Below are 24,589 nucleotides of genomic sequence, written 5' to 3'. Positions count from 1 at the left end.
ATAAATGCCGCTAAAGGTGAAAAAGACCCCGCTATATCATTGATTTCCTGTAATGTAACTCGTAGAGAAAGATGACTAAGGTAGGACTATGAAGTAGTGACCAAAACTAAGACTTTGCATAACCATCCACTAAATAGTAATTATTTTCCAAATGCGTTAATTGAATAGTACTTCACGGTTTTCATAGGGTATAAACCTTGTTCTTTCTTCCCTATTATTATTAATCGGATCCACCACCTATTGCTGGAGCTGAACCGCCCTGCATCACTTGAAAGAGAAATTATATATATTAACTCATTGTTTTTTTTTTGAATAATTTCATTATAAATTTTGATTATATATTTTTTTAACATAATATCTAAAATTACTCATTACAATAAAAATTTTAATGTACCTAAAACCATGTCTTCAAATATTAAATTTTATTTTTAAATATTAAAAATTACTTATTTATTTATTTTTGTATAAACCGAAACCCTATACCACTTCTAGAAATATCTAATGTTACAATTTATAATCCCATTCCCATAAAACAGCTGCTCTTTTTTTCCTTTAAAAAAAAATCAGTGTTTAATTCAACATTTCTATGAAGAAAGACCCTCGTTTGGTTCCTTCTTGGATTAATGTTGTTCAATAAACATTAAAAAAAAAATAGAAAAAAAACCTTCAAAAGAAATGCATCCCATCAAATATGGTGCCCATCATCACCACCATCATCATCATCATCTACAACAACAGCAATTCATGGAGGATGATGATGCTTCTTCATCCGCTTCAATTTTCTTCATTTCCAATCCTCATAATCACCAACAACAACCTGTTTTCCCTTACCCTTCTCAACAACATAATAAACAACATGAAAATCCAGTTACCCATCAGCTTTTCCACCATCAGTTTCAACCATTTCAACACCCAGAACCTGTTCATCATCATAGTCAACAACAACAACAACCCTTTTTGGCTGTTAATTTCAAGTTGGGTCTTAACGAAAACAGTGGGAAAAAAGAGGCTGCTTTACCTTTGAATCATCAGCAAAATGGTGCTACTTTTCTCCATGGAAATGAGCAACAGCAACAACATTCCCTTTTCTTGCCCCGTTGTTTGCCTCCTCAAGAAGATTTTCCCATCAAAGAACCCTTTTGGTAATTTATAAAGATTGCTCTTTTTTTATTCTTTTCTTTTCAAAGTTGATTTCTTTGTCAGCCATGTGTTTGTTAAAATGTTACCAGGAAGCCCTTAAACAGATGTGATGATAGGCAGTGTAGTGCAGATGGAGCTAAAATGATAGAGGGGACTAAGTACAACAAAGTTTTGCAACAACCTGGTCAATCTACAAGTGAGAGAAGCAGGAATTTGGATAGTAAATATGGACTGTTTGGTGAGCTTGAAGCAATTTATGGACTTGGAAAGCGTGGAGAAGCTGCTCAAGCTGGTTCAGGGTCTGCTCTCACAGGCGAGAATTCGCCTGCAAATGTTGGCCCTTCCATGAACTTAACTAAGTTTCAAGAGCATGACGTAGTAGGTGCCAATGGTGGGGGTGGTAATGTTGTTGCTACTGGGGTTGATCATGGATCCGAAGCTTCTATTGGGAAAGAAGCTTCATTAAGGAAGGTTCAAAAGAAGAAGAGGAAGATGAAAATGAAGGAGCAATTGAGTTCAATGGTTGTGTTTTTCGAGAGCTTGGTGAAGCAAGTGACTGACCATCAAGAGTGTCTCCATAAAAGGTTCTTGCAATTTATTGAAAGAATGGAGAAAGAAAGGTCAGTGAAAGAAGAATCATGGAGGCAACAAGAGGCTGAAAAACACAATAGGGAAGCCGTTGCAAGGGCACATGAACAAGCTTTAGCTTCAAGTAGAGAAGCTCTTATAGTTTCCTATTTGGAGAAAATTACAGGTGAAAGCATCAATCTTCCTGGAAAGACTCCATTACAGCAACCTGGAAATGCAATGGAACCCTTCAATGGAGTGAAAGTTGATAACAGTATCAGGTGGCCTATAGCTGAAGTTGAGGCCTTGATTCAAGTGAGATGTGACTTAGAATCAAAGTTTCGAGAACCTGGATTAAAAGGACCTGTTTGGGAACAAGTGAGCTCTTTGATGTCTTCCTTTGGTTATCAAAGAAGTGCCCAAAAATGCAAAGAAAAGTGGGAAAACATAAACAAGTATTTCAGGAAAAGCAAAGAAAGTGGTAAGAAACGTTCTCAAAAATCAAAAACATGCAGTTATTTTGATCAATTGGGTCAGCTTTACTCAAGAATACCCATTACTTGTCCCACTTCACCAACACCTTTGATTAACAATGACATTGAGGTACAAAAGCAAGGTGATTCAGACTTTTTAGAAGCCTATCTTCCTGAGAGAGACCTTGTCACTGCACAAGTAAACATTAGTGGGAACCTTAAAGATTCTGAAATGAACATCCCAAAATTGGATTTTGATGGCATAGTTGGTGAGAATGTAGCAGAAGGAAGCAAGGTAAAGTACAATGAAAGCCATGAAAGTGAACTAGATGGTGATGATAATGACAGTGATAAGGGAGAATGAGAATTGTGGTCAAATGGTAAAAAGCAGTCAGCTACAAGGTAAGTATCTGTTCCATATGATGGTGCGTTTAGTTCCACAATGTTGCCATCAACTATGGGTTTGAACTAAAATTTCATTACAAACTGACTGTCTATAAGGAATTAGGATATGAATTTAGTACTTTCAGATTCAGTCCATATAAAATAGTTGATGAAATAAAGTGAATGGGGACATCTGAACTTTTCTTGATGTGTTAGCCATTGCTTTTTCTCTTTTTCTTTGTTTTTTTTTGCTTTTGTATCATCTGCTTATGGACCATGGGTAGTTTTTGTCTAAAGATTTTGTTTCAAAATTTGAACCTCAATCTTTTGTCTCCCTCTTCTCTTCATAATAATAATGTCGTTGCTTTGGCTGCTATGATGAATCTATTTTTGTCCAAGTTGAATTATTTGTTGGAAGTTTGTGCTTGTATGATACTAATGAAACAGATAGAATATATATACATATAAACTGTCTTGAGAAACAACACTACTCAATATATACTTGCAAATGAAGTTAGCATTTGTATATGTCATTGTAATAGCACGGGTGCATTTTTTCTGTCTTTCTACTTTCAAATTGTGCAAAAAGGTTTTTGTCAATTAAAAAAAATTGAGTAAAATGGTCCATTTTTTTAAAGTAGAAAGAAAAACTGATAATTTTGAGAGGAGGAATTATTTAAATAAGGAGTGCCCTTGTATCTTAAAAAATAAGAACAGTTTCATTTAATTGATAATTAGGACATGAAATTGAATCATGTTAAATACAAAATGATATGTAATTACATATGATTTAATTAAAAATTGGTCATTGTATCTTAAAATGAGGTATATGTAGCACACGTGTAAGTCTAGTTGGTTTGTCATCTGCATGAGTTTTAATAATAGAAATAGATAAAATTTTCAATTGAAAGAATTAATTTACTCTTTCATCTAATATATAAAATTAATTTATTTATTCTTTTAAATAAAAAATAAAATATAATATAACTTCTAATACACGGATACGGATCTTAATGATACGTTTACCTATAAAACCTATACAACACTCTCTTTAAAGAAGATGCTAAGCTAGCATGTCATTAATATTGTATTTGATGTAGATGGTATAGTTTTGTTTAGGGGTAAAAAAGAAGCATATAATGAAATTTCTCCGAAGAACAGTGCATGCAAATGGAAAGTACGTGTGTGTGTGGGGCCTATTTTCTGCATGGCATGGGACAAGACAACACACAGAAGAGAAATGATATGAGAATGGTGGGGGGTTTCCTTCACTCTTCCATTATAGAGTTGAAAATGAAATATCTGAAAAAACTGAGTACGTATATATTGATTTTAATGAACAGATGAGAGATGACATCAACGTTGTAAGAAGAGCATGCACGAACGGTTGTGACCCGATTCTCACATGGCTGCCTGCATCTGATATTTTACTTTTCCAGCAGACCACTCCACTTGTTTTTCTGCAATCTTCTTTCATTGCTTTTTCCTTTCCATTGCTTTGTATCCAGCAGCAATTAAACTCATACAGCCTTCAACAGCCAATAATTTTCTTTTTGGGTTTATCAAAATTTTGGCTTTTTCATTTTTCAATATTTTTTTTTGTTATTTTAATGTATATTACTATCATTATTGAATTCAAAAGATATAAAAACATTATTTATATTTTTCCTTACACAAAAGAGATAGGTTAGAGTTGGGTAAAATTGAACTTCAACTAGGTTCGCTTACCCAAATTTTATTTTAGTTTTTAGTGAATTATAAGAAAAACTTCAAATAATAAACATAATTAGTGTAATTTATATCAATCTACATTTAAAGCGATAAGCACCTTTAACTATAATGAATATAATAATAAAACTGTAATCTTTTGTAATTTTTTATCATTGTATCAATAATTTGTAATTGTGCCTATAATTTATGAATTAATTAGCCTATTTTTTAGAGTTTTTTTTTGTGTTTGTTTTCATATTTAATTAACATTAATAAGATATTTTGGATCTTATGTTATTTCCAGTTTCATCATATTGGGTTTGTAGTTTTTCTAGGTTTAGATTTTTTTATCATTTCAGGTTTGAACTCTCAAGACTAATAATTGAGTTTTGGGCAAACTATATTCTAGTCTAATTTCAAGTGATTATGGATTTAAACTCCTTCAATTACAATTCAAGATTAAGGATATAATTTTTATTTTAGAAAAATATAGGCATAATAATTTATTTGGCCCTCTAATTTTATAAAAAAAATTTCATTTTAGCCTTCCATTTATTTTTAGCCTCTTTTAACTATTGAACTTGCTGTTTTTGTCAAATTACCCAAAATGAATGGAAAAGTGAACGTTTGTTAACTTTGTTGGCGTTGCATCCATATGAAAATCCGTGTCAACAATTAATTAATTTTTAGAATTTTAAAAATTATTTTTTAAAAAAATTATAAAAAAATAAGTAATTGCTAATGTGATATACATGTTGCAATCCACATGTATTCTACGCCAGAAGTCATTATGTCAAAAATCAAATATGCCTTTTTTTATTATCTAATTAAACCTTCGAATTGATAATTTTTAACAAGTAGTTTTTTTGACTAACAAAAATCGCCTTTAAACATTAACGATAATTAATTCCTACTAATATGATCATTAAGAGATGCATAATCTAACTTTTTATATATGTAATAATTTACATACAAAACATACAAAAACAATATTATTTTATCTTATATGCCAAATTAATAAATATATAAAAATTCCAAAAGATAGTGCATAATATTTAAATCTATAGTGGTCCCTCCATGAGCTTCTTGGCTTTGATTTCTATTTAGACACCTTCAACGGGGAAAAAGACCATTTCAAATTATCCTAGAAAGCACAACATCATACACCAATTTCGTTTCACACTTCCACCACTTTGCATATAGATTTCTTTGTTGCAGCTTTACCAGAAAGATACAAAAAGGTGTTCGATTCAGACATATTCCATCTAACTTAATATCTGTTTAAAATATTAAATATTGAGTCAAGAGTGATCTAATCTCCCACAATTATCAACCACCAAACTACAAATGTCATAGTTTGATTAATCTTGGGATGGGATCAAATCTAGTGATGGTAACGACGCTGAATGGGGTAAGGTGTGTCGGATTATTGCATGCCCCAAACTTGATTATATGTTCTATTCTCACGTCTTAATTTTGATTTTAAAAACATTTAACTTGTCATGAATTTGAAAATTAAGTGTATATTTGATATCAGAGTTTAATTTTTTTTTTAAATTGTGATTAATTCATTTTAAAAAAAAAAATATTTTGGCATCTCTTCGCATTGAACTTTTTACATTTTTTTTTTATTTTCAATATTGAATTTGCTACGTTCATGGTTTACTTTTGAGCTAACTATGCTTTACAACAAAGAGCATGCTTTAAGTAAAAAAAATACATCACGTACAGAAGAAAAAATAAGGAACGAAAATGAGAGGGAGACTTGGGAAAATAAATTAAAAAGAGATGAGGAAATAAACTGGTGTGAATGGGAGTAAAGGTGGTAAAATAATGTTGCTAGTGATCAATTTTAAGGGTTTTTTTAACCTAATTAATATTAAATATATTTCGATGCAGTTTTCACACTAAACTTGACTCAACCCGTCCTCTCTAGAAATCCAATTTTTATTTTAAAAAACAGCCCCTATTGAGTTAAATCTACTTGGTTTTATGATTTTTTTTCTATCCTTAATTAAATGAAGAAATGTGAGGCAAAATTTTCTTGAAATAATGCAAAGGTATCTAGAAAAAGATCGATGGTTGAACCATTCAAATTATCATTTTGTGGTTTAATCATTTCAATTGATTAATCTTATTTAATTAAATAAATTATTTAAAAAATCATAAAAATAAAATAAAATAAAACTAAATTTAAGTATCCTTAAATAACATAACTCCTTTATTAATAGAGAACATTAAGTTTCTCGTACATTTTTCAAATTAGGAACTATTTTTTGAAAATATCTCGTAATCCTTGATTGATTACTTATTGTGTTAGTGAGAGTTACACTTAAAAATACAAAAATAAGATCATAACTTATTGGTGTTGGAGTTAGGCTCAAATCATTATTCTTTGTACTGAGTCAATCTTAATAAATTGGTTCTTTAAATAAAACTCTGCAAACATAAATTAAGTCTTGCATTAAGAATATTTGGTTACAAAGTTTTCTTGTTGTTCCTACCAAACTTTTAACTCCACATAACCATACATGCATGCATTCCAACCCATCAATAGCAATTTTTGAAAATTCAACCTTTGGATAACCTTGCCCACATACCCTGAAGCTGGTCAGCTATCAGCGAAATTCTATAAAAACAAGCATATGCTAATAGAAATTTTGCTTTTAACTTAGAATTTTTGGTATACCCCTTTTTTTCTCTAGTATTCAACAAAACCTCTTCAACTATTTTTTTTATTCCTCGACTTTTGTTACACTGTTTTCAATCTGGTCCCTGATCACATAAATTCTAATTTCCGGTTCTATACAAAACAAAATTGGTAATTTCTATAATTCTTTTAGTAATTTCTAAAACTTTTAAATATATTTTAATTATATATATTCTTAATTTTTTAAAAATTTGTTAAAAATAATAAAATGTAAAAAAGTATTAAAATATACTTAAAATTGTAAAATTATTAAAAGTTATAAAAATATATAATTTTTACAAATCGTAAATAGAGCAAAACAAAAACAACAACCCATAAACTCAACATGAGTAATATAAGCTCTTGAAAATACTTTTTAATCATTTTACAATTTTAAATTTTTTAATAACTTTTACATTTTAAAAAAATTTCAATTTTAGTAATTTTTTACAAATTTTAATAAATTTTACAATTTTCTATAAATTTTAATAAATTTTCTAACTTTTTAATAATATGTGTTCTTAAATTTCTAATGACATTAGAAATTCTAGTATCACTTAGAAATTTTGGTATCGTGTTAAAAATTTTAGTATTGGTAAATTTTCTTCTTTGTATCCATTAAAATTTTGGTATTACTTAGAAATCTGGATATCATGTTAGAAATATTGATATCCATTATAAAATTTTGATATTATATTAGAAGTATTGATATCACGTTAGAAACTTTGGTATTAGTTAAAAATTTTGGTATCGCCTTAGAAGTATTGATATCACGTTAAAAATTTTAGTATTACGTTAGGAATTTTAATATCCATTAAAAATTTAAAAACACTGATATCGTATCAGAATCGGTGGTATCAAATTAGAAATTTTAATATTAACTTATAAATAGTTTATTTGATTGAATGTTTTCTTAAATTTTTCTTTAGCATGCAGCAGAACTTCCCAGAGCTGGGGGTAATTTCCTTCAAACCCAATCATTCATAAAGAGGTAGATTGATGATTGTGTTAGGTTGCATGTGGGTTGTAAAATTTTCATGATTAGATTTTGTGAAGTTCATCCCATTGTTAGGTTGAATTGATGTGACTCTATATTCGGTCAACCGCTTAATTTGAGCTATAAAATGTTATAACGATAAAATTTTGACATTGTTCAAAATTTAATATAAAATAACTAAACAATTCATTTGCAATTATTTCCCATGTTATTCAATCAAAACGGAATTTAATTTGAACTTACAGAACATTTAGAATAAATCGGGAACAATTCTGAATTAAAATTAGTTTTTTGTAAAAATTTGAGTTAAAAGTGAAAACAAGGGTCACACGGCCGTATGACCAAGCCGTGTGACAGAGTTCAGCCCGTGTGGCTTCAGAATACGACTGTGTGACCCTGAGTTACATGAGCATAGATTGTTACACGATTTGACCATACGACTATGTTTTTGAACCATACGAGCTGAGGAATCTAATTTAAATATTTTAAAATTGTCAAAAATTTAGGGTAGAGATAATTAAAATTTTCAGAAACTGAGGGGCCAAAACCTAAAAGGCTCCAACAAGTATCCGCCTTTGCCAAGCTCTTTAAAGTACTACTCCTTTTTAATCTCCTCATCCACCGTACACAAAGTGAATATCTCTTTCTCTTTCTTCATAACCTATATTTGTAATAAAATCAAGGTTAAAATATACTATTAGCCCTTGTATTTTAATGAAATTCAAATTTAGTCATTATGCTTAACAAGTTGAAAATTAAATTCTCTAGCTAATTTTTTTATTTAAAACTTTTAGCACAATCATCAAAATCATAAATATTTTTTATCCAAATTTTTCAACATGGAATTTTGATTAGATTGTTTACGTATGGTGAATGGAATAAACATAAGTTGACAAATTTTGATAAAACTACCAACAATGATAATAATTTGACTGAAATTTTTAAAATAAAAATATTGAAAAATTGAATTCTTAACTTTTAAAATATAGGAATTAAATATTAAATTCTATAAACAAATATGAATTATATCCATAAATAAAATAAAATAAAATATATTGGTATGGTATTAAGAAGAACATGATTTAAATCCATAGAAATTGGAGGATTTTTAAAGAATAAATCTTTAAGAAGAAATAAATATTGTATTTTAGTAAATTATTTATATTTATATTTATATTTATATAAAGTGTTTTAAATCGATGTCAAGAGTTAACTTAACACCAACTCAGTTAGAAATTGTAACACCCCCTAACTCCAAACCGTCGTCAGAACAGGGTTACGAAGCATTACCGGATCTATCAAACAATTTACAATTAATTCAAAATAAATGATATACATAACTTGATTTAATTATAAAGTCCCTATAATGGACCCTCAAGGTCCAATTCGCACGTTAGAATTGAATCGGGACTTATCCGGGAACTCCGATTTTTATTTTTTTATTGTGCGAACTCAATATAACCCCTTTATAAATATTTAACTTTCCCTGCAAATTCAAATCAAGACCAATCCAAACAAATCAATTCATGAATTTATACATCTCTAATTATAACAAACTAATAATAATATAAAGTTCTAACATTTTTATGTTTATAACAATCTAACATAAAATGTCTAATTGATTCATTTAGATTATCATTTAATAAAATTGCCCAATACTATGTTTAAGACATATATAATTGTATGGAGCAACCATTATCATCATTTATCATTAATATTTATGTATCAAAATAACAACAAATTACAACCTAGGCACATGCCATTTTCAAAATAGAAAAGTACATCACCACGTATTTGAGTTCGGGATTGGCTTGGATGCTGAGTCGTTAATCACTTTAGCACCTAACCTACGCACGGAAACAAACTATACGCTGAGTATGCACTCAGTGGTATTTCTATAAACCAACACTTAAATAACTATAAAATACATATATAACACTACTCAAATTTAATAACTATTTAAATATTCAACTTTCAATCCAGTGCTCTATTTTAATTCAAACTCAGTATCAATCATTATTTTTCAATAACAATTATTTGATTATTGTTATTCAATAACAATCAGTTATTCAGTATCCAACTATCAATATCAATCAGTTATTCAGTCCAGTAATAAAGTCATTCAATTATTCAGTGCAATTGTTTACCCCTATTAACATAACTCGGACTTAGACAGATATATGAATCCAACCAACAAACCAGTACGGCACTCAGTGCCTCATCGGCTTTGCCGAAGTAAACAGTAGTAGTACGGTACTTAGTACCTCATTGGATTAAACTGAAGTAACAGTAACAGTACGACACACAATGTGCCTCATCAACTCGAAGTCGAAGTAACAGTACGACACTTATAGTTCCTCATCGACTGAAGGCCGAAGTATTCCTGAACACTTCCAATCCTATGGCATGCCAACTATATCCGACTCAACCCAATACAGTTAATAGGGTATTCAATTCATTTCTCAATTCACAGTAATTAATTATTTCAATATCTATTTTACAATAATCACAAATTCACATACATTCAATTCAATATCAAAACACTAATACTTACCTTAATATCTTTCCATGTACATCAAATAATAAAATAAAAAATTTAAATGTTAAGTTCGGTTTATAGAAATACAAGCCGTAATTCTCGGATTACTCTTCGTCAACCTTCTCTTTTCCTTTTTTTGTCGATGTCTACGGTTCTTTGTTAACTACGAAAATAAAAATAAAAATAAAAATAAAAATAATTTATATTATTAATACAACACTAATTTGTATTGAAAATTTGAATTTTTATTCAATTTCTACCTTACTTTCAATTAGGTCCTTACTAACTCATTCACTTTACTAACTTAATTTATACTTCATTCTTATTCAAATTCCTTCCATATTCTACTTAACTATCTAATGTTCATAATAGAATCCTAATTTAAAACTTCTTTCAATTTAATCCCTACAGCACAAAACTTATAGCCTAATTTACAATTTAATCCTTTAATCAATTCTAACTTATAATTCATTCAATTAAACCCCTAATTATGTAATATCCTAATTTTGGGCCTAGTCGAAATAGTGGTTTCGTGACCACAAAATCCGAGATAGAAATAATTATTTTATATTTTTAGGCCTATGATATGATTGCATGATTGTGTGAAAATTTCGTGAAGAAATTTTATGCATAAAGTGCTTAAATTGAAATTAGGGACTAAATCGAATAATTTGCAAAACTTGCATTCTAGAAGTTTCTAGTATGAAATTGTTTTGAAATATTAATTAGGAGGTCTTAAATAGCAATTTTACCAATTTCTAAGTCTATGGACAAAAATTGGACATGGATGGAATTTTTGGAAAGTTTAGTAGTAAGGGCATTTTGGTCATTTAGGGGTAAAAAGAATTAAAATACAAAATTTAAAGGCCAATTTTGCTCATCTTCAACCCCATGGCCGAATATAGCAAGGAGAAACCATGGCTAGGGTTTTTCAAGCTTCCAAGCTCGATTGTAAGTCCGTTCTAGCCTCGTTTTTAATGATTTTTACGTTTTTGGAGTCCCGGTAGCTCGATTTAGCTTATGCTAGCAATAATTTAACCTAGAGTTTATATTTGGAAAAATACCCATAGGTGAAATTTGTGTATTTTGGTGTTTTATGATAGAATATGAGGTTTTAAATTATGTTAGACAACTTGTGTTACTCGGTTTTAAGCGAAAACTAGCAAAAGGGCTTAATCGGTAAAAATACCTAATAGTCATAAGTACATGTTAGAGTGAGAATTTGAAGTTGCCATAGAAGGGAAAAATGATCAGCATGTCATAAAACATAAGAAAATAGGCTGAAGTTTAATTTACGAGCTTTGGGGCAAAAGTGTAAATATGCGAAAGTTTAGGGGCAAAAATATAATTTTGCCAAAATATGATTTTGGGTCAATTTGTATAATGTGAGTCCTAATTAGACTATATTTTAAATGATAGAGCAAGGAAAACTAAAATTCGGGCTAAAATGGGTAAAATACCAAGTTGTGGACGAAATGGTAAAAGTAGCCATTTTCGCATACGAGGTAAGTTCGTAAATGTTGGTAACATAGTTATTATTTTAAATGTTTTAATGTTATTTAAATGATATGATAATTATTATGAAATATCATACTTGTGACAATTGTTTGATAATATGTCAAATTATGTGATATACTTGGAAAATGTGAAATACTACCGAGTATCGGTATCAGCATTCCGTAGAAGATGGTTGAGACACATGATTGGGAAAAAGGTCCCGTTGAACCTTAGGAATGGATTAGGATACAAGTGACATGTCACTAGGATGTTTGGGCATCCGAACTCGTTGAGTTGAGTCCGAGTTCACTTATGGATGCAAATGTCTGAACTCGTTGAGTTGAGTCCGAGTTCGAGAGATGTAACTAGGCATCCGAGCTCGTTGAGTTGAGTCCGAGTTCACTTATGGATGCGAATGCCCGAGCTCGTTGAGTTGAGTCCGAGTTCACTTATAGGCGGGTTACATGGTAGCTTGGCTACATATGTGGCACTTACGTGCAAACTTTCTATGTATCCGAATTATATTCCGATGTGTTCAACGGGTAAAATTCTACTCAAATGGAGGAATACTCGAGATGAAAGGGACGTACTGGTAAGTGTTGTGAAATGGATACTTTGAATAGGTATGTACTTAACCCTCGGGTTGAAAACTCGATATAACAACAATATGGTAAGATGATAAATGAAAATGTGATATGAATGTCTCGGTGATGATTATGCAAATGATGTTTTATATTTGCGCATATAGTTGTGTTACTTGCTATTTGCATGTGAGCTTACTAAGCATTTATGCTTACTCCCTCCTTTTCATTCCTTGTAGTGTTGACAAGCCAGCTCGGAAATCGGAAACGGTCAGAGGCACGCTCACACTATCCGTATACCATCTTAGCATAATGGCTTGTATATTTTGAGTATGGCATGTATAGCTTTATCATCATTTTGTGTATATGGTCTTATGATATGGTTATTGAGTGGTATGGAAATGCTCGGTAATGATTAGCCATTGGAATGGCTAATCATGATCATATTTGGTGTTATGTATGCTAAATTGCTAGCTAATCCATGGAAACCATGAAATAGGTAAAATTTACCATAAAATAGATTCAGTCAGCAGCAGTGACGTGAGTTTGAAAAATCACTACAAATAGTAGAGATACAATTATATGATGAATAATATATGGAATTGAAGAATTATGAGTCTGTTTTCATATGGATGGAACAAAACAGGTATATGAGTTATATTTTATGAGATGTTTAAATTTTTGTGAAACAGGGCCAGAGCAATTTCTGGATCCCCTGTTATGACTTTGGAAATTCACCATAAATTGTTCAAAGATAATTAGAAGTCATAATTTATATTTACAGATTCCTTATTGAGTCTAGTTTTATTAAAAGCAAACGGTATAGTCATTGAAACTCTGTACAGGGAGATATTTGATTCGTAATACACAGAGGTCAGAGTAGTCAAACTCTGAAACAGGGGAGACTTTAACTAATAAATTGTACTAATTTTCTCGACCAAAAATTCTATAAAAAAATTAGTAAATAGATAAATGAGTCTAGTTTCAGGAAAAATTTACGGAATTGGATTTCGAGTTTCATAACTCGAGATATAAATTTTTAAGCGACTATGACGCAGATTGTTAGCTTGACTGAAAATTTTAAAAATAAATTGTTTGAGCTGTTTAAGTAATGAATTAAGTCTATTAACACCTCGTGTTCGACTCCGGCGACGATCTCGGGTACGGGGTGTTACAAATTAATTATTTTGTTCAGCATGAACTATGTTCAATAACCTAAAAACTTCCAAAACCTCAACTTAATTTCAACAAAACTTTATTCTAAAACTTCTAAAATATCAAATTTAAGTAAAAAAGACTTAATTTAACTTACCAATTAAACTTCAAGCTTCAAATCCCTAGTTTTCCCTTTTATTTTTCTTTCCTATTCTTTCTTTCCCTGTTCGAATGGCTTCTGTTGTTCTTTTTGCTTCTTTTACCATTTTTTTTTCTTTTATTTCTTTAGTTTCTTTTATTTATTTTATTTTATTTACTTTATTGTTTTAATTACTTAATAATTAATATAATATAATATAAAATATCTTATGCTTAAATTTTAAGTAAATCAATTATTTAATTACATTTGTACATATTTATATTATTACACTTGTATAAATTTTGTACCATATATTTGTCAATTATCTTATTTATTTAATAGAAATCTATTTAACAACAAATAATAATATTACAAATGTACATATATATTTTATTCATAAATGTACAATATCATCTATACCATACACATGTATAATTCAATTAATTATCTAATAATTATCTTTTACTTAAAAAATAAATATTAAATATCTTATACTTGAATAATACATGTATTACAATTGTATGTATTTTAATTAATACACTTGTATTAAATCATTACCATACATTTGTCTTTATTTAACTTATCTCATAATATAATACTAATTATTATAATTTTTAATTTTAATTAAATATCATGTAATATCTTCATATTTATGAATTGGCTTAATTCCCATTTTTGGCCCTTTATACTTTCTTTTAATCTATAATTCAATTTTACACCTTATTCTATTTAGTCCTTTTCCTAATTTCTCTTAAATAAACTAAATTCATCTAGTTAAAACTTAATTAGACACATAACTAGACTCATAATTACTCCTAATAATTATTTACGGACTCGGTTTACTAAGACGAAGCCTCGATAATGTACTTTTCCGATGACCGTGAATTTTGGGTCATTACAAAAAATTACTTCAAAGGCCTTTTTAATAAAGAATTTAGGTATAAATATGCCAAGGATCTCTGTATTCTTCTAGAATTTAAAATTTAGTTTTCTATTTAATTTTGAAACATTAAGTCCCTATTCCTTTTTTATTTATTTAAAATCTTAGTCCCTCCCTAAATTTTGTTATTAGAATTGATGATGTGGTTGCTATAAGAAAGATAAAATAACTCTTTAATATAAGTAAAGATAGGGACTTTATATCTCAAAATTAAAGTATAAGGACTAAATTTAAATTTTCAAAAGAGTTCAAAGACCTTTGATATGCTGAAACCAATAATATAATATTAATAAATGGTGTTTTTGTCTTTTACTAATTTTATATGAAACAACTAAAAATACAATGCCTAAAGGTTGAATCGAAACCTAAAGAAATTTTAGGTATACTTATAACTCAATTATTGTTTTTTTTTAAATAAAATTTTGATACATGTTGTAGCGACGTAAAAAAAAAATTAGTTTCGCTTGGTCGCTAATTGTGGCGATTTATTAAACATTTGAAAATCAACTTTCGATTTTATTAACAAAGGAGTCGCCACGATCCTTTTTATAGGTGTGATCGGACACCTAATTATTTTAAAACAAAAAGAAGGCCAAATTTAGGTCTACGTGAAAGTCCGAGAGAAAAATTGGGGTTCGGAGTCGATTCTGTGAGGAAGGTATTAGCACCTCGCGACGCTCAAAATTGGTATCTCATAAACATGTGTTGACTTGATTTTCAAAATACGAGTTCAATATAATATTTAATCGTGATCCGATTGAAAAATGAGAATTTTAGTTTTCGATTTTTTTAGAAAGGGTGTCCGTTTTTTAACACAAGCGATTTAATTTCACCCAACATAGCGATGAAATCGATGGCTTAATATTAAATCGGTACATTGCCTTATTTTTGAAATTAATTAAAACATGAAAAAATATATTCCTAAAGTGAGAAATTAAAATAGACGAAGGACTTAAAAAAATGATATCATTAATGAAAATATTAACATGGAATACTAGAATATTAGAATAATAATAATGATATTTACAAAAATAAAAACAAAAACAAATCATGTACTAATAATAAAATAGGAAAAATGATATATTTGGTAATAATAATATAAAATAATAATATGTAAAAAAATATACATATATATTTAGGCATATAATAAAAGTATGTAATAATAATAATATCTACAATAAAAGAAAATATTAGGAAACGTACATAAAAAATATATACATAATATAAATATAATATATACAATATACACATATGATAAAAAAACTATTAATATATACATGTATATCTATATACACATTAAGTAAAAGTACTAATGCTAACAATATTAATAATAAATATAATAATAGATATATATGCATATAATAGTAAGAAACGAAACATAAAGAATATATATATATAGCTAAATATAATATAATAATAACAATATATAAAATAATAGTGATAACAATATTACATATATAACATGATTAATATTGAAAGTTGAATTAAATAGCAAAATAATATGAAATCCAAGGTGAATCTGAAAAATAAATGAAAAAGGACCAAAATTGGATTAAAATCAAAACTTTGGGGCTAATTTTTAAAAAATATAAAGGAGAAAGGACCTATTAGAATGCGATAAAACGTGGGGACCAAAACACAATTAATCCTCTCCTCAAAACATAACATAGCAAGAGGGACTAAATCGCAAAGCGCTACATACTTTAAGGCCAATTTTTGACAAAAAAAATCATTTTGAAGAGAAAGAAAAAAAAAAGGGAGAAAGAAGAGAGAAGAGAGGGGAAAGGAAATCCGACCAAGGGGGCCGGTCACCGGCCGATCGTCGGTCGCCGCCGTCGCCAGCCACCACCACGGTGGCCGGAAAAGGTAAAAATTTTTTTTCTTAACAATATATGTATATATATAAAGAAAGAAAAAAAAACAACACAAAAAAAGAAAGAAAAAAGATTCGAAAGAAGAGGAAAAAAAGAAAAAATGCAACATTTTTATTGATGTTTCTTTTGTGTTCAAAATTTGAAGGGATTTTTGTGTTTGTCTCCTTTTTCAATCTTTGTAAAATCCCCTCTCTTTACATGATTTTTGAATGGCTTTTTATAGCCATCTTTTACATGATTTTCTAGTATTTCTTTTTCTATTTTGTAGGTGATGGTGGTAGACAATGGATATCAAAAATGGGAGGAAAAATGGGGCAAGTGGGAAAGTGGCTAGGTGGCTAGGGTTTCTTGGTTTTTTTTGGGGGGGGTTAGGTTTTTTTGAATTGGGTTTAATATTTGGGTTTTGTAATGGGTTTGGGTAGATGTAAATGGATATGGGTTAAAGGTTTTAGTGGGTTTAGAGGTTTGGTTGGATTTTGATGAAATCAGACCCGGGCAATTTAGGCTTCTACACATGTATTTCTTTCACCCATGTCACGAGTGTGACAAAATTTGATATATTTAAACAACTGATTGAATTGGTATCACATATCAGGATCTCAACTTGATTGAACAATTACTGAAAATCCTTTCTTTAATAAAATAACACATATTAATATGAATGTATTTTTTGTCGGGAGTTCGTGTGACCTATTAACTTGGTCATAACTCAATTGAGTTATTAAAATTGTGGCCCCCGTGTAATATTACGAACTTTTAAAATGAAAAAAATTGTTTAAGCCCGCCATACCCATGTATCTTTAAAAAACTATTAAAAGAATTAAATAAGTTAGAGGTTCTTGTACTTTTTTTTTTTAATTTAGGGTAAGTTTAGATGGACGGTATGTTTACTTATGGTTAATGTAAAAATAGCGGTGATAGTGAGATTAAATACTGTAACAATATTATAGCGCAAGATGAAAAATAAATTAAACGACCGTATCGTATCGTCTATCCAAATTTACCCTTAAAATTTATATATTCTAATTAAATTTTATAAATAATTAATATTTATTACTTGAAAATATTTAAAATTTATATTTTATATATTAAAATATTAACAAGTTATAATAATTTTTTATATTCTTACGAAAAAATAATAATATTAACTAATTTAAATTTTATTTAAATGCATATTTATTACTTGATAATAACATGTCTAAAATAAACATTTTATTTTTCAAAAGCATTTGTTGACAGTAATGCTAAACATTTAAATTTTAAATTAAACTTTTCAAAAGTACTTCTTAAAAGCACTTTTCTACAACACTTTTCAAAAACATTGTCACTAGTTCTAAGTCCAAAACCTAAATCTTTAGACTAAATTATGGTTTTATGTCGAAAATAAAAAATATTTGGTCAAATACTCCGTTTGTTTTTAAATTTAAGAAAATAAATTAATTTTGAAAAGAGTGTACGAAAGCATATTCAGTTAAGCACGTTTTTTTTTAATGGTAACGGTTAAAATTTCTATATAATTAACAACTAGGCGCACTTTCACAACTTATTTTTAAAATCAAATTATTTTCTTAAATTTTAAAAAAATTAACTTATTTTCAACATATATTCCTAATTCAAAGTATTCAAAATTAAAAGCCAATGATTTAACTCGATAAAAAAATTCAATAATATGCTAAATAATCTTAATGAATAATAATTTTATTATGAGAGATAAAAGGTTGTTTTCAGATTCCAACATCACGATGTAACTATCAGTGTTATTTAAACTCATTTATATACAAAATTTCTAACGTTATTCCAATATTAAAATTTTTAACCTTTTAGTTTCTTCTTCGAGCCCACCGTAGATTTCTAAAAACCTACGAACCATATTTCAGATCTCAGCTTTTAAATAGTCACATCTCAATTGCTTTGCAGTGGTATGATTGTCGAGTTTACCGACAGTAGTAGGCTTTTAAAAGTAACTTGTTTTTTAAAAAAGGATTATAATATTTTGATGAAAAAAAAGCTGCTAAGAAATGATTAATTAAGAGCTTGATAAGCTTTTAATAATTGTTTAGAAAAAAGCAACTTGCTCGAAATATAAGAGCCACCCCATGCATTATCAATATGCTTAGTGGTCCAAATGCAAAACATAAAAGGTAAAACCGAGATGGTGAATGTTGCTGCAATAAGATAAAAGAGAAGAATGAAAGAAAATAGAAAATTCAAATTATCAAAGAATAAAATAATATTTTATTAAAATTTTTATCTATTTTTACTGTTAATAAATATTCATTGTATATTAACATGACGTACATATAAAATATTATTTAATTATTTTGTTAAAAATATCTATTTTTAATAATAAAATAAATATAACTAATGAAATAAAACAAAGTTGGAAGACATAAAGTTGAACCCATCTCTTTCTCTCATTTCAACATACAGTTGATTTCATTTTGGGGCCCTATAAGAAAAATTCATTTTAATTTTACTCTATATATGTATTCCATGTTAATGTTTTCATAAAGTTTAATTTTCTATCTTTTGGAATAAAATAATTATATTTATAATAATTATTCGAAAGTTAAAGATATGATTCTACAATGCAAAATATGCTTGTGAAAAGATCCTAAATTGACAAATGATTTGGGACTTCATCGTGTGTGCCACTTGCCATTCACTGTGCAACATATCATACACCTATGGACTAGGCTTTATTCATTTCTCCATGCTACTTAATTACATATTATTATTTTTATCATAATCAAAATATTGATGATAGGTGATAATGATTAATTTTCGTCTTGTGGATGCTCTTTAAAAAATTGATCATGAAATGTATTTTAATTTTATAGATAGAGATTAAATTTTTAATCATATGATGAAGTGAACAACTATATAATATCTCTAAAGAATTAAATATTCTTTTCTAAAAGTTAACTAAAATCATAGGCATAATTTTTCTAATATATATTATAAGGGCATGAGGATTTAGCCTCCTGAGATTTTATTTTTGAAATATTTAAAATTTTCAATTAAACTCTCTCAAAATTTTGAAAATTTAATTTCACCAAAATTTTAATTAAACTTCACTTTAAAAAAATTATTAAAATTTTAAAATTCTTATTAGACGCGATAACTTAGTGCAATTCACCACCCTGTGTATATATATATATATATATATATGCACACACAAAGACTATGGGCTATAAAAGGGGAAAGGTCCTCTTCCATTTTAATGGTTTTAAGGTAGAGGGAGAGAGACATACGAGAGATATGGGGAGGAGTCCATCTTGCTCCAAGGAAGGACTCAACAAAGGAGCTTGGACTGCATTGGAGGATAAATTACTTGCATCATATATTAAAACTCATGGGGAAGGCAAATGGAGCGACCTCTCCAAGAGAGCTGGTATATATATATATATATATATATATAAAACCCCAAAGTGAAATTATTGTAATTAAGCTTTTCAATTGATGCCTTTGGATGGTTTATTATCCCCCAAAATGCAGGCTTGAAAAGATGTGGCAAAAGTTGCAGACTTAGATGGCTGAATTATCTTAGACCAGATATCAAAAGAGGCAACATCTCCCATGATGAAGAAGAACTCATTATCAGACTCCATAATCTTCTTGGAAACAGGTTTTTACTCTCTCTCTCCCCTTCTTTTTTACAATGGGAATCGAAATTAAGAGGTACAGAGTTCCTTACTTCTCATTGTGTGATGCTGTGCAGGTGGTCGTTAATAGCTGGAAGGTTACCGGGTCGTACAGATAATGAAATCAAGAACTACTGGAACACTGTTTTGAGAAAGAGAGCCAAAGCTCAAGCATCCATTGGAACTCCTCCAAGCAAATCTACACAAAAAATGCTATCAACCGAGTCTGGAGTCTGTGAACCGTTGCGTTCACCCCGGGCTACGAAAGCCAAAATCAAAGTGATTCTAACTAAAGCCACTAGGTCCAGCAGCAAGGTCAGGATCCCAACACAGCTACCTGCAGCTCAGCAAATTGATAAGCTTCGAGATGGTCAGCTTAAGTCAACAAATAATAATCAAGAAATGAGTGGTGATATTGCAACAGTGGAAGCTCACAATGGAACCCAAATGATTGATTCGTTGTACAGTGATGGTGGCGGCTCAGATTTGTTAAATGAGCAGCTAAAGGAAAGCGATGTTGAATTTGAGGAGAACCTTATGCAGCCCTTAGCCTTTGATGAGGCAATGTTCAAGAATTGGACCGTAAATCCTTGTCTTAATGGCAAAGACGCCATGGATTTTGATTCTTTGGCCTTTTTGCTCGAGACGGATGAATATGGCTTTTATAGGAATATCAATTTCCAAACATAGGGTGGAAATTAATCTTTGGTTGTATCTATTCTTAGAGAAAATACTGCTACTTTGCTTGTTGCAAGCTGCATGTTACGAGTTATTGCTGTAAATCTGGAGTAAAATTTGAAGCTGAATATAATAAACTCATAAACGAGTATGGTTAATCCTGACCTTGATGTTTTTAGAATTGTTCATCCATTTGATCTTTGGAAGTTTTTGTTTTTAACTCAAGCGAATCACGCGTTTCTGAATTTGTCTTTATATCATATGAAGCCGACATTTATCCAAGATGATGGGTGCTAAGTCAATAATTGCTTTTGCATTTGAGGTTTTTTTTAACTTTTTGCGATGTTATTAGATTTTGTATTTAATTAAGGTGATTAAGATGAATGTATTTAGGAAAGTCATTTAATTAAGATGTATGAATGTATTAGACCAAATAGTCATGTTAATTAAGATGCATGAATCTAAACATCTAGTAAAAGTACCATGGAAGCTCCTGTATTAAGAGTTAGATTGCAATTTACATTCTCTATTCATAAAAAAAAAAATTAGTCCCTGTACATTAGATTAAAGGGCAAATTAATCATTTCTATTAAAAATTTCATCCATTGATGTGTCATGTGTATCTCATACTGACGTACAATGACTAATTTTTAACCATAGAAATAGACGAAATTTTTAACAAAATGGCCAGTTTACTCTTTGATCTAATATACAGTGATTAATTTACTCATTTTTTAGTAAAGAGAGCAAAATGCAATTTGACTCTTAATACAGAGATTTGCATAATACTTTTACCTGAAACATGTATATAAAAGATTGTAAGTAATGAAGTCATAGTATGAAAGAAAGCTAGAAGTACATATAAATTTAATATTCCATTTTTAGTACCTCTTCTCTTTATCATCTTAGATTTTCTCCAACAATTATCTAATGTATTTTTAGAATTCGAGGACATCCAAAGATCGAATTTTGATGAATGTTGGTGTCCATAGGATTGAGTTTTTGCTAAATATTGTTTGATATGGTGTATTTTTGCTTTGTAGTATTTGATTGAGGTTGCGTTGGTTTTACCTTTTGTGATGTATCTTTAGGAATTGTTCTGGATTGACAGTGTTTCTGACTTTTATTTTAATATAATAAACGTTTTACCCAGAAAAAAAAATTGATTGAAAAATCTGATTGATATATCATACTTTAAGATTCGATTAAAAATTTAATTTTAAATCTTTAATTTGAAAATGTCCCGTTAAATTAACTAAAATAATTAACAAAGTAGATGATTTTAGGAAACTTATGTCATAATAAGGTATGATGAATGGACCAAAAGAAATTGTATATGAAAAATGTGTAATGCAAAAACAATTGCAATTCCCAAACATCATTGTTTTGTCCATAAGAGAATTAGGTTAATATTACATCGTATGATTTCATATTTTAAAATTTTAAAAATCAAATAATATTGAAATTTGAAAATTCAAGTTATTTTATTATGTAGGCCTAACAAGGAAAATGATAATTAAGATCAAAATTATCTAGGACGCAATTCATACTTACTTAATTTTATATTCTGATTATATCACATTATATCATTATAACCTATTTATAGGAGAGATCTTCTTGTCCACTGGTGTGACATGACATGATAAATACTTAGTCCCACAAAATGCGTAAAGGATATTCATGAATGTGAAGGACACGCATCGTGGGACTCATTCTGTTCTGTATTCAATTTGTAACATCTCATTTTTAGTGAAATCAGAATAGTAGTTTCGAGACCACAAATCTAAGTCCTGAAGAAAATTTATTTTAATATTATTTTATAGTCTATAGTATGATAGGAATATCATATAAAAATTTTGTTAAGAAATTTTACTGATTTCATGTCTAATCTGATAAAAAGGACCAAATTGCATAAAGTGCAAAAGTTGAATTTTAGTAGCTAAAGTTATCAAATAACTATAGTATTCAAAATTTGAGGTCCTTATATGGCAAATATATCATTTAGAGGAGTTAGATGATAAGTATGATTAGTTATCAATGGAAAATTTATTTAAAAAAGGACTAAATTGGAAAGTAAAATAATAAAAGATGATAAATGATTAGATAATGAAAATATAATCATATTATCATATTTCCCAAATTATTTTTACATGGAAACCCTAGTTAGAAGAGCTTGAAGGTAGCAAGCTTATTTGGGTAAGTATCTTTGTCTCGTTTTTAATGATTTTTATATTTCTGAGACCGTAATAGCTTAATCTAGCTACCTCAAGGATTAATTTGCAAAGTTATAAAAGTACTATGGTTTTTCCATGGAAAAGTATGTATGAATTATGAAGTTTTATGGAAGAAAATGAAAAGTTGTTGATAGATATACAACTTTTGTTAAGGGAATTTTGATGAAATTATGATTTAGGGACAAAATTAAAAATATATAAAATTCATTGGAAATTTTGAATTTTATGAAATACATGGACTGTTATTGTTACATGTAAAAATTGGCCAGGCTTGGAATAAGGATTAAATTGCATGAATTTCATTTTCCGAGCCTAAGGATGAAATTATAATTAATCAAAAGTATAGGGGCAAAATGGTAATTTTGCATAAGATGTGAATTTGATTGAATTGAATATGAATTGGATTAAATTAAGTTAAATTTACTCGTATAGATCCGGATGGGCCAAATACGGAGTTAGATCGTGGAAAAGAAAAAGTGTCGGATTAGTAGATTTTGCATACACGAACTCTTGTCGAGATAACTTCGTGTAACTAAATTGTATAATTATATGTTTGAATTGAATGTTATGTATGTGTATTATGTAATTGACATTTATGAAAGTCAGTCACATATTCGACAATGTTCGACAAATATTAAGTCCTATTTGAACAAATGAAATTCGATGGATACAGGGTTTCTGAATTGGTTGTGGTCTTGCATGTGTTGCGGACATACCACAACTCAAAAGAGCGTCCTGTTATTAGCTCTCATGAGCATCCATTTATTTGGCGCCCACGAGCTTCCTGTTATATGGTTCTTGCGAGCTTCCCGTTAATAACTCTTTTGAGCATCCCAATTGGTTGTGATCCTGCATGTGTTATGGACACACCGTAACGATTGGTTGTGATCCTGCATATGTTGTGGACACATCGCAGTTCTTATAAGCGTCCCGATATATGGCTCTTCGGAGCTTCCTGTTAACTGGATCTTATGAGCTTCCCGATTAATGGCTTTCCGAAGCTTCCTGATATTGGCTCGCTTGAACTTCCCGATTACAGCTCTTATGAGCTTTCCAATATACAGCTCAATTGAGCTTCCCGTTATGTGCTCTTATGAGCATTCCTAAATATGAATTGACGGATTACATATTTGTACATTTCGTGTATACTACCCGTGTATCCATCGATATTTTAAATGATTCAACGGGTAAAGTTCTGACATGAGATAACATGAAATTGAAATGAATTATACCAGTATATACTCGAAATATATGGAATTGATGTATGAACATAAGATGTGGAAAGTTTATGAACATGGAAATTTGATATTTGATGAGTTCATTCATGTTTATTGAAATTTATATGGAA

General features: G+C 29.2%; 2 protein-coding genes and 2 long non-coding RNA genes across 4 annotated transcripts; 3 read left to right on the top strand and 1 right to left on the bottom strand.

Annotated features, from left to right (window-relative positions):
• Positions 1-522: 522 nt before the first annotated feature.
• LOC128295188 (uncharacterized) lies at positions 523-1,460 on the bottom strand. The gene is made up of 2 exons (XR_008285524.1): positions 1,019-1,460; positions 523-919 (listed from the first exon to the last, which is right to left on the bottom strand). It is a non-coding gene; the product is annotated as an uncharacterized LOC128295188 (long non-coding RNA).
• On the top strand, positions 676-2,920 carry LOC108469676 (trihelix transcription factor GTL2-like). The gene is made up of 2 exons (XM_017770661.2): positions 676-1,142; positions 1,230-2,920. The coding sequence occupies exons 1-2, from the start codon at positions 676-678 to the stop codon at positions 2,542-2,544; spliced, it is 1,782 nt and encodes a 593-aa protein (XP_017626150.1). The 3' UTR covers positions 2,545-2,920.
• An 8,458-nt stretch (positions 2,921-11,378) lies between these two features.
• On the top strand, positions 11,379-13,187 carry LOC128295173 (uncharacterized). The gene is made up of 2 exons (XR_008285504.1): positions 11,379-11,450; positions 12,817-13,187. It is a non-coding gene; the product is annotated as an uncharacterized LOC128295173 (long non-coding RNA).
• Positions 13,188-19,837: 6,650 nt separating this feature from the next.
• Positions 19,838-21,165, top strand: LOC108485524 (transcription factor MYB123-like). The gene is made up of 3 exons (XM_017789378.2): positions 19,838-20,079; positions 20,184-20,313; positions 20,407-21,165. The coding sequence occupies exons 1-3, from the start codon at positions 19,872-19,874 to the stop codon at positions 21,017-21,019; spliced, it is 951 nt and encodes a 316-aa protein (XP_017644867.2). The 5' UTR covers positions 19,838-19,871; the 3' UTR covers positions 21,020-21,165.
• Positions 21,166-24,589: the final 3,424 nt, after the last annotated feature.

The sequence above is a fragment of the Gossypium arboreum genome, chromosome 7 (genome assembly GCF_025698485.1).
Source record: "Gossypium arboreum isolate Shixiya-1 chromosome 7, ASM2569848v2, whole genome shotgun sequence".
In the NCBI taxonomy this organism is placed as follows: Eukaryota; Viridiplantae; Streptophyta; class Magnoliopsida; order Malvales; family Malvaceae; genus Gossypium; species Gossypium arboreum.
Note: the sequence above shows the minus strand (reverse complement) of the source record. Positions and strands in the feature narration are given on the sequence as shown.

Coding starts and splice junctions, on each gene's coding strand:
- LOC108469676 (XM_017770661.2), top strand. CDS start 676: ATGCATCCCATCAAATATGGTGCCCATCATCACCACCATCATCATCAT. Junction 1,143..1,229: donor CCCATCAAAGAACCCTTTTG/GTAATTTATAAA, acceptor AAATGTTACCAG/GAAGCCCTTAAACAGATGTG.
- LOC108485524 (XM_017789378.2), top strand. CDS start 19,872: ATGGGCTATAAAAGGGGAAAGGTCCTCTTCCATTTTAATGGTTTTAAG. Junction 20,080..20,183: donor CGACCTCTCCAAGAGAGCTG/GTATATATATAT, acceptor CCCAAAATGCAG/GCTTGAAAAGATGTGGCAAA. Junction 20,314..20,406: donor CATAATCTTCTTGGAAACAG/GTTTTTACTCTC, acceptor GATGCTGTGCAG/GTGGTCGTTAATAGCTGGAA.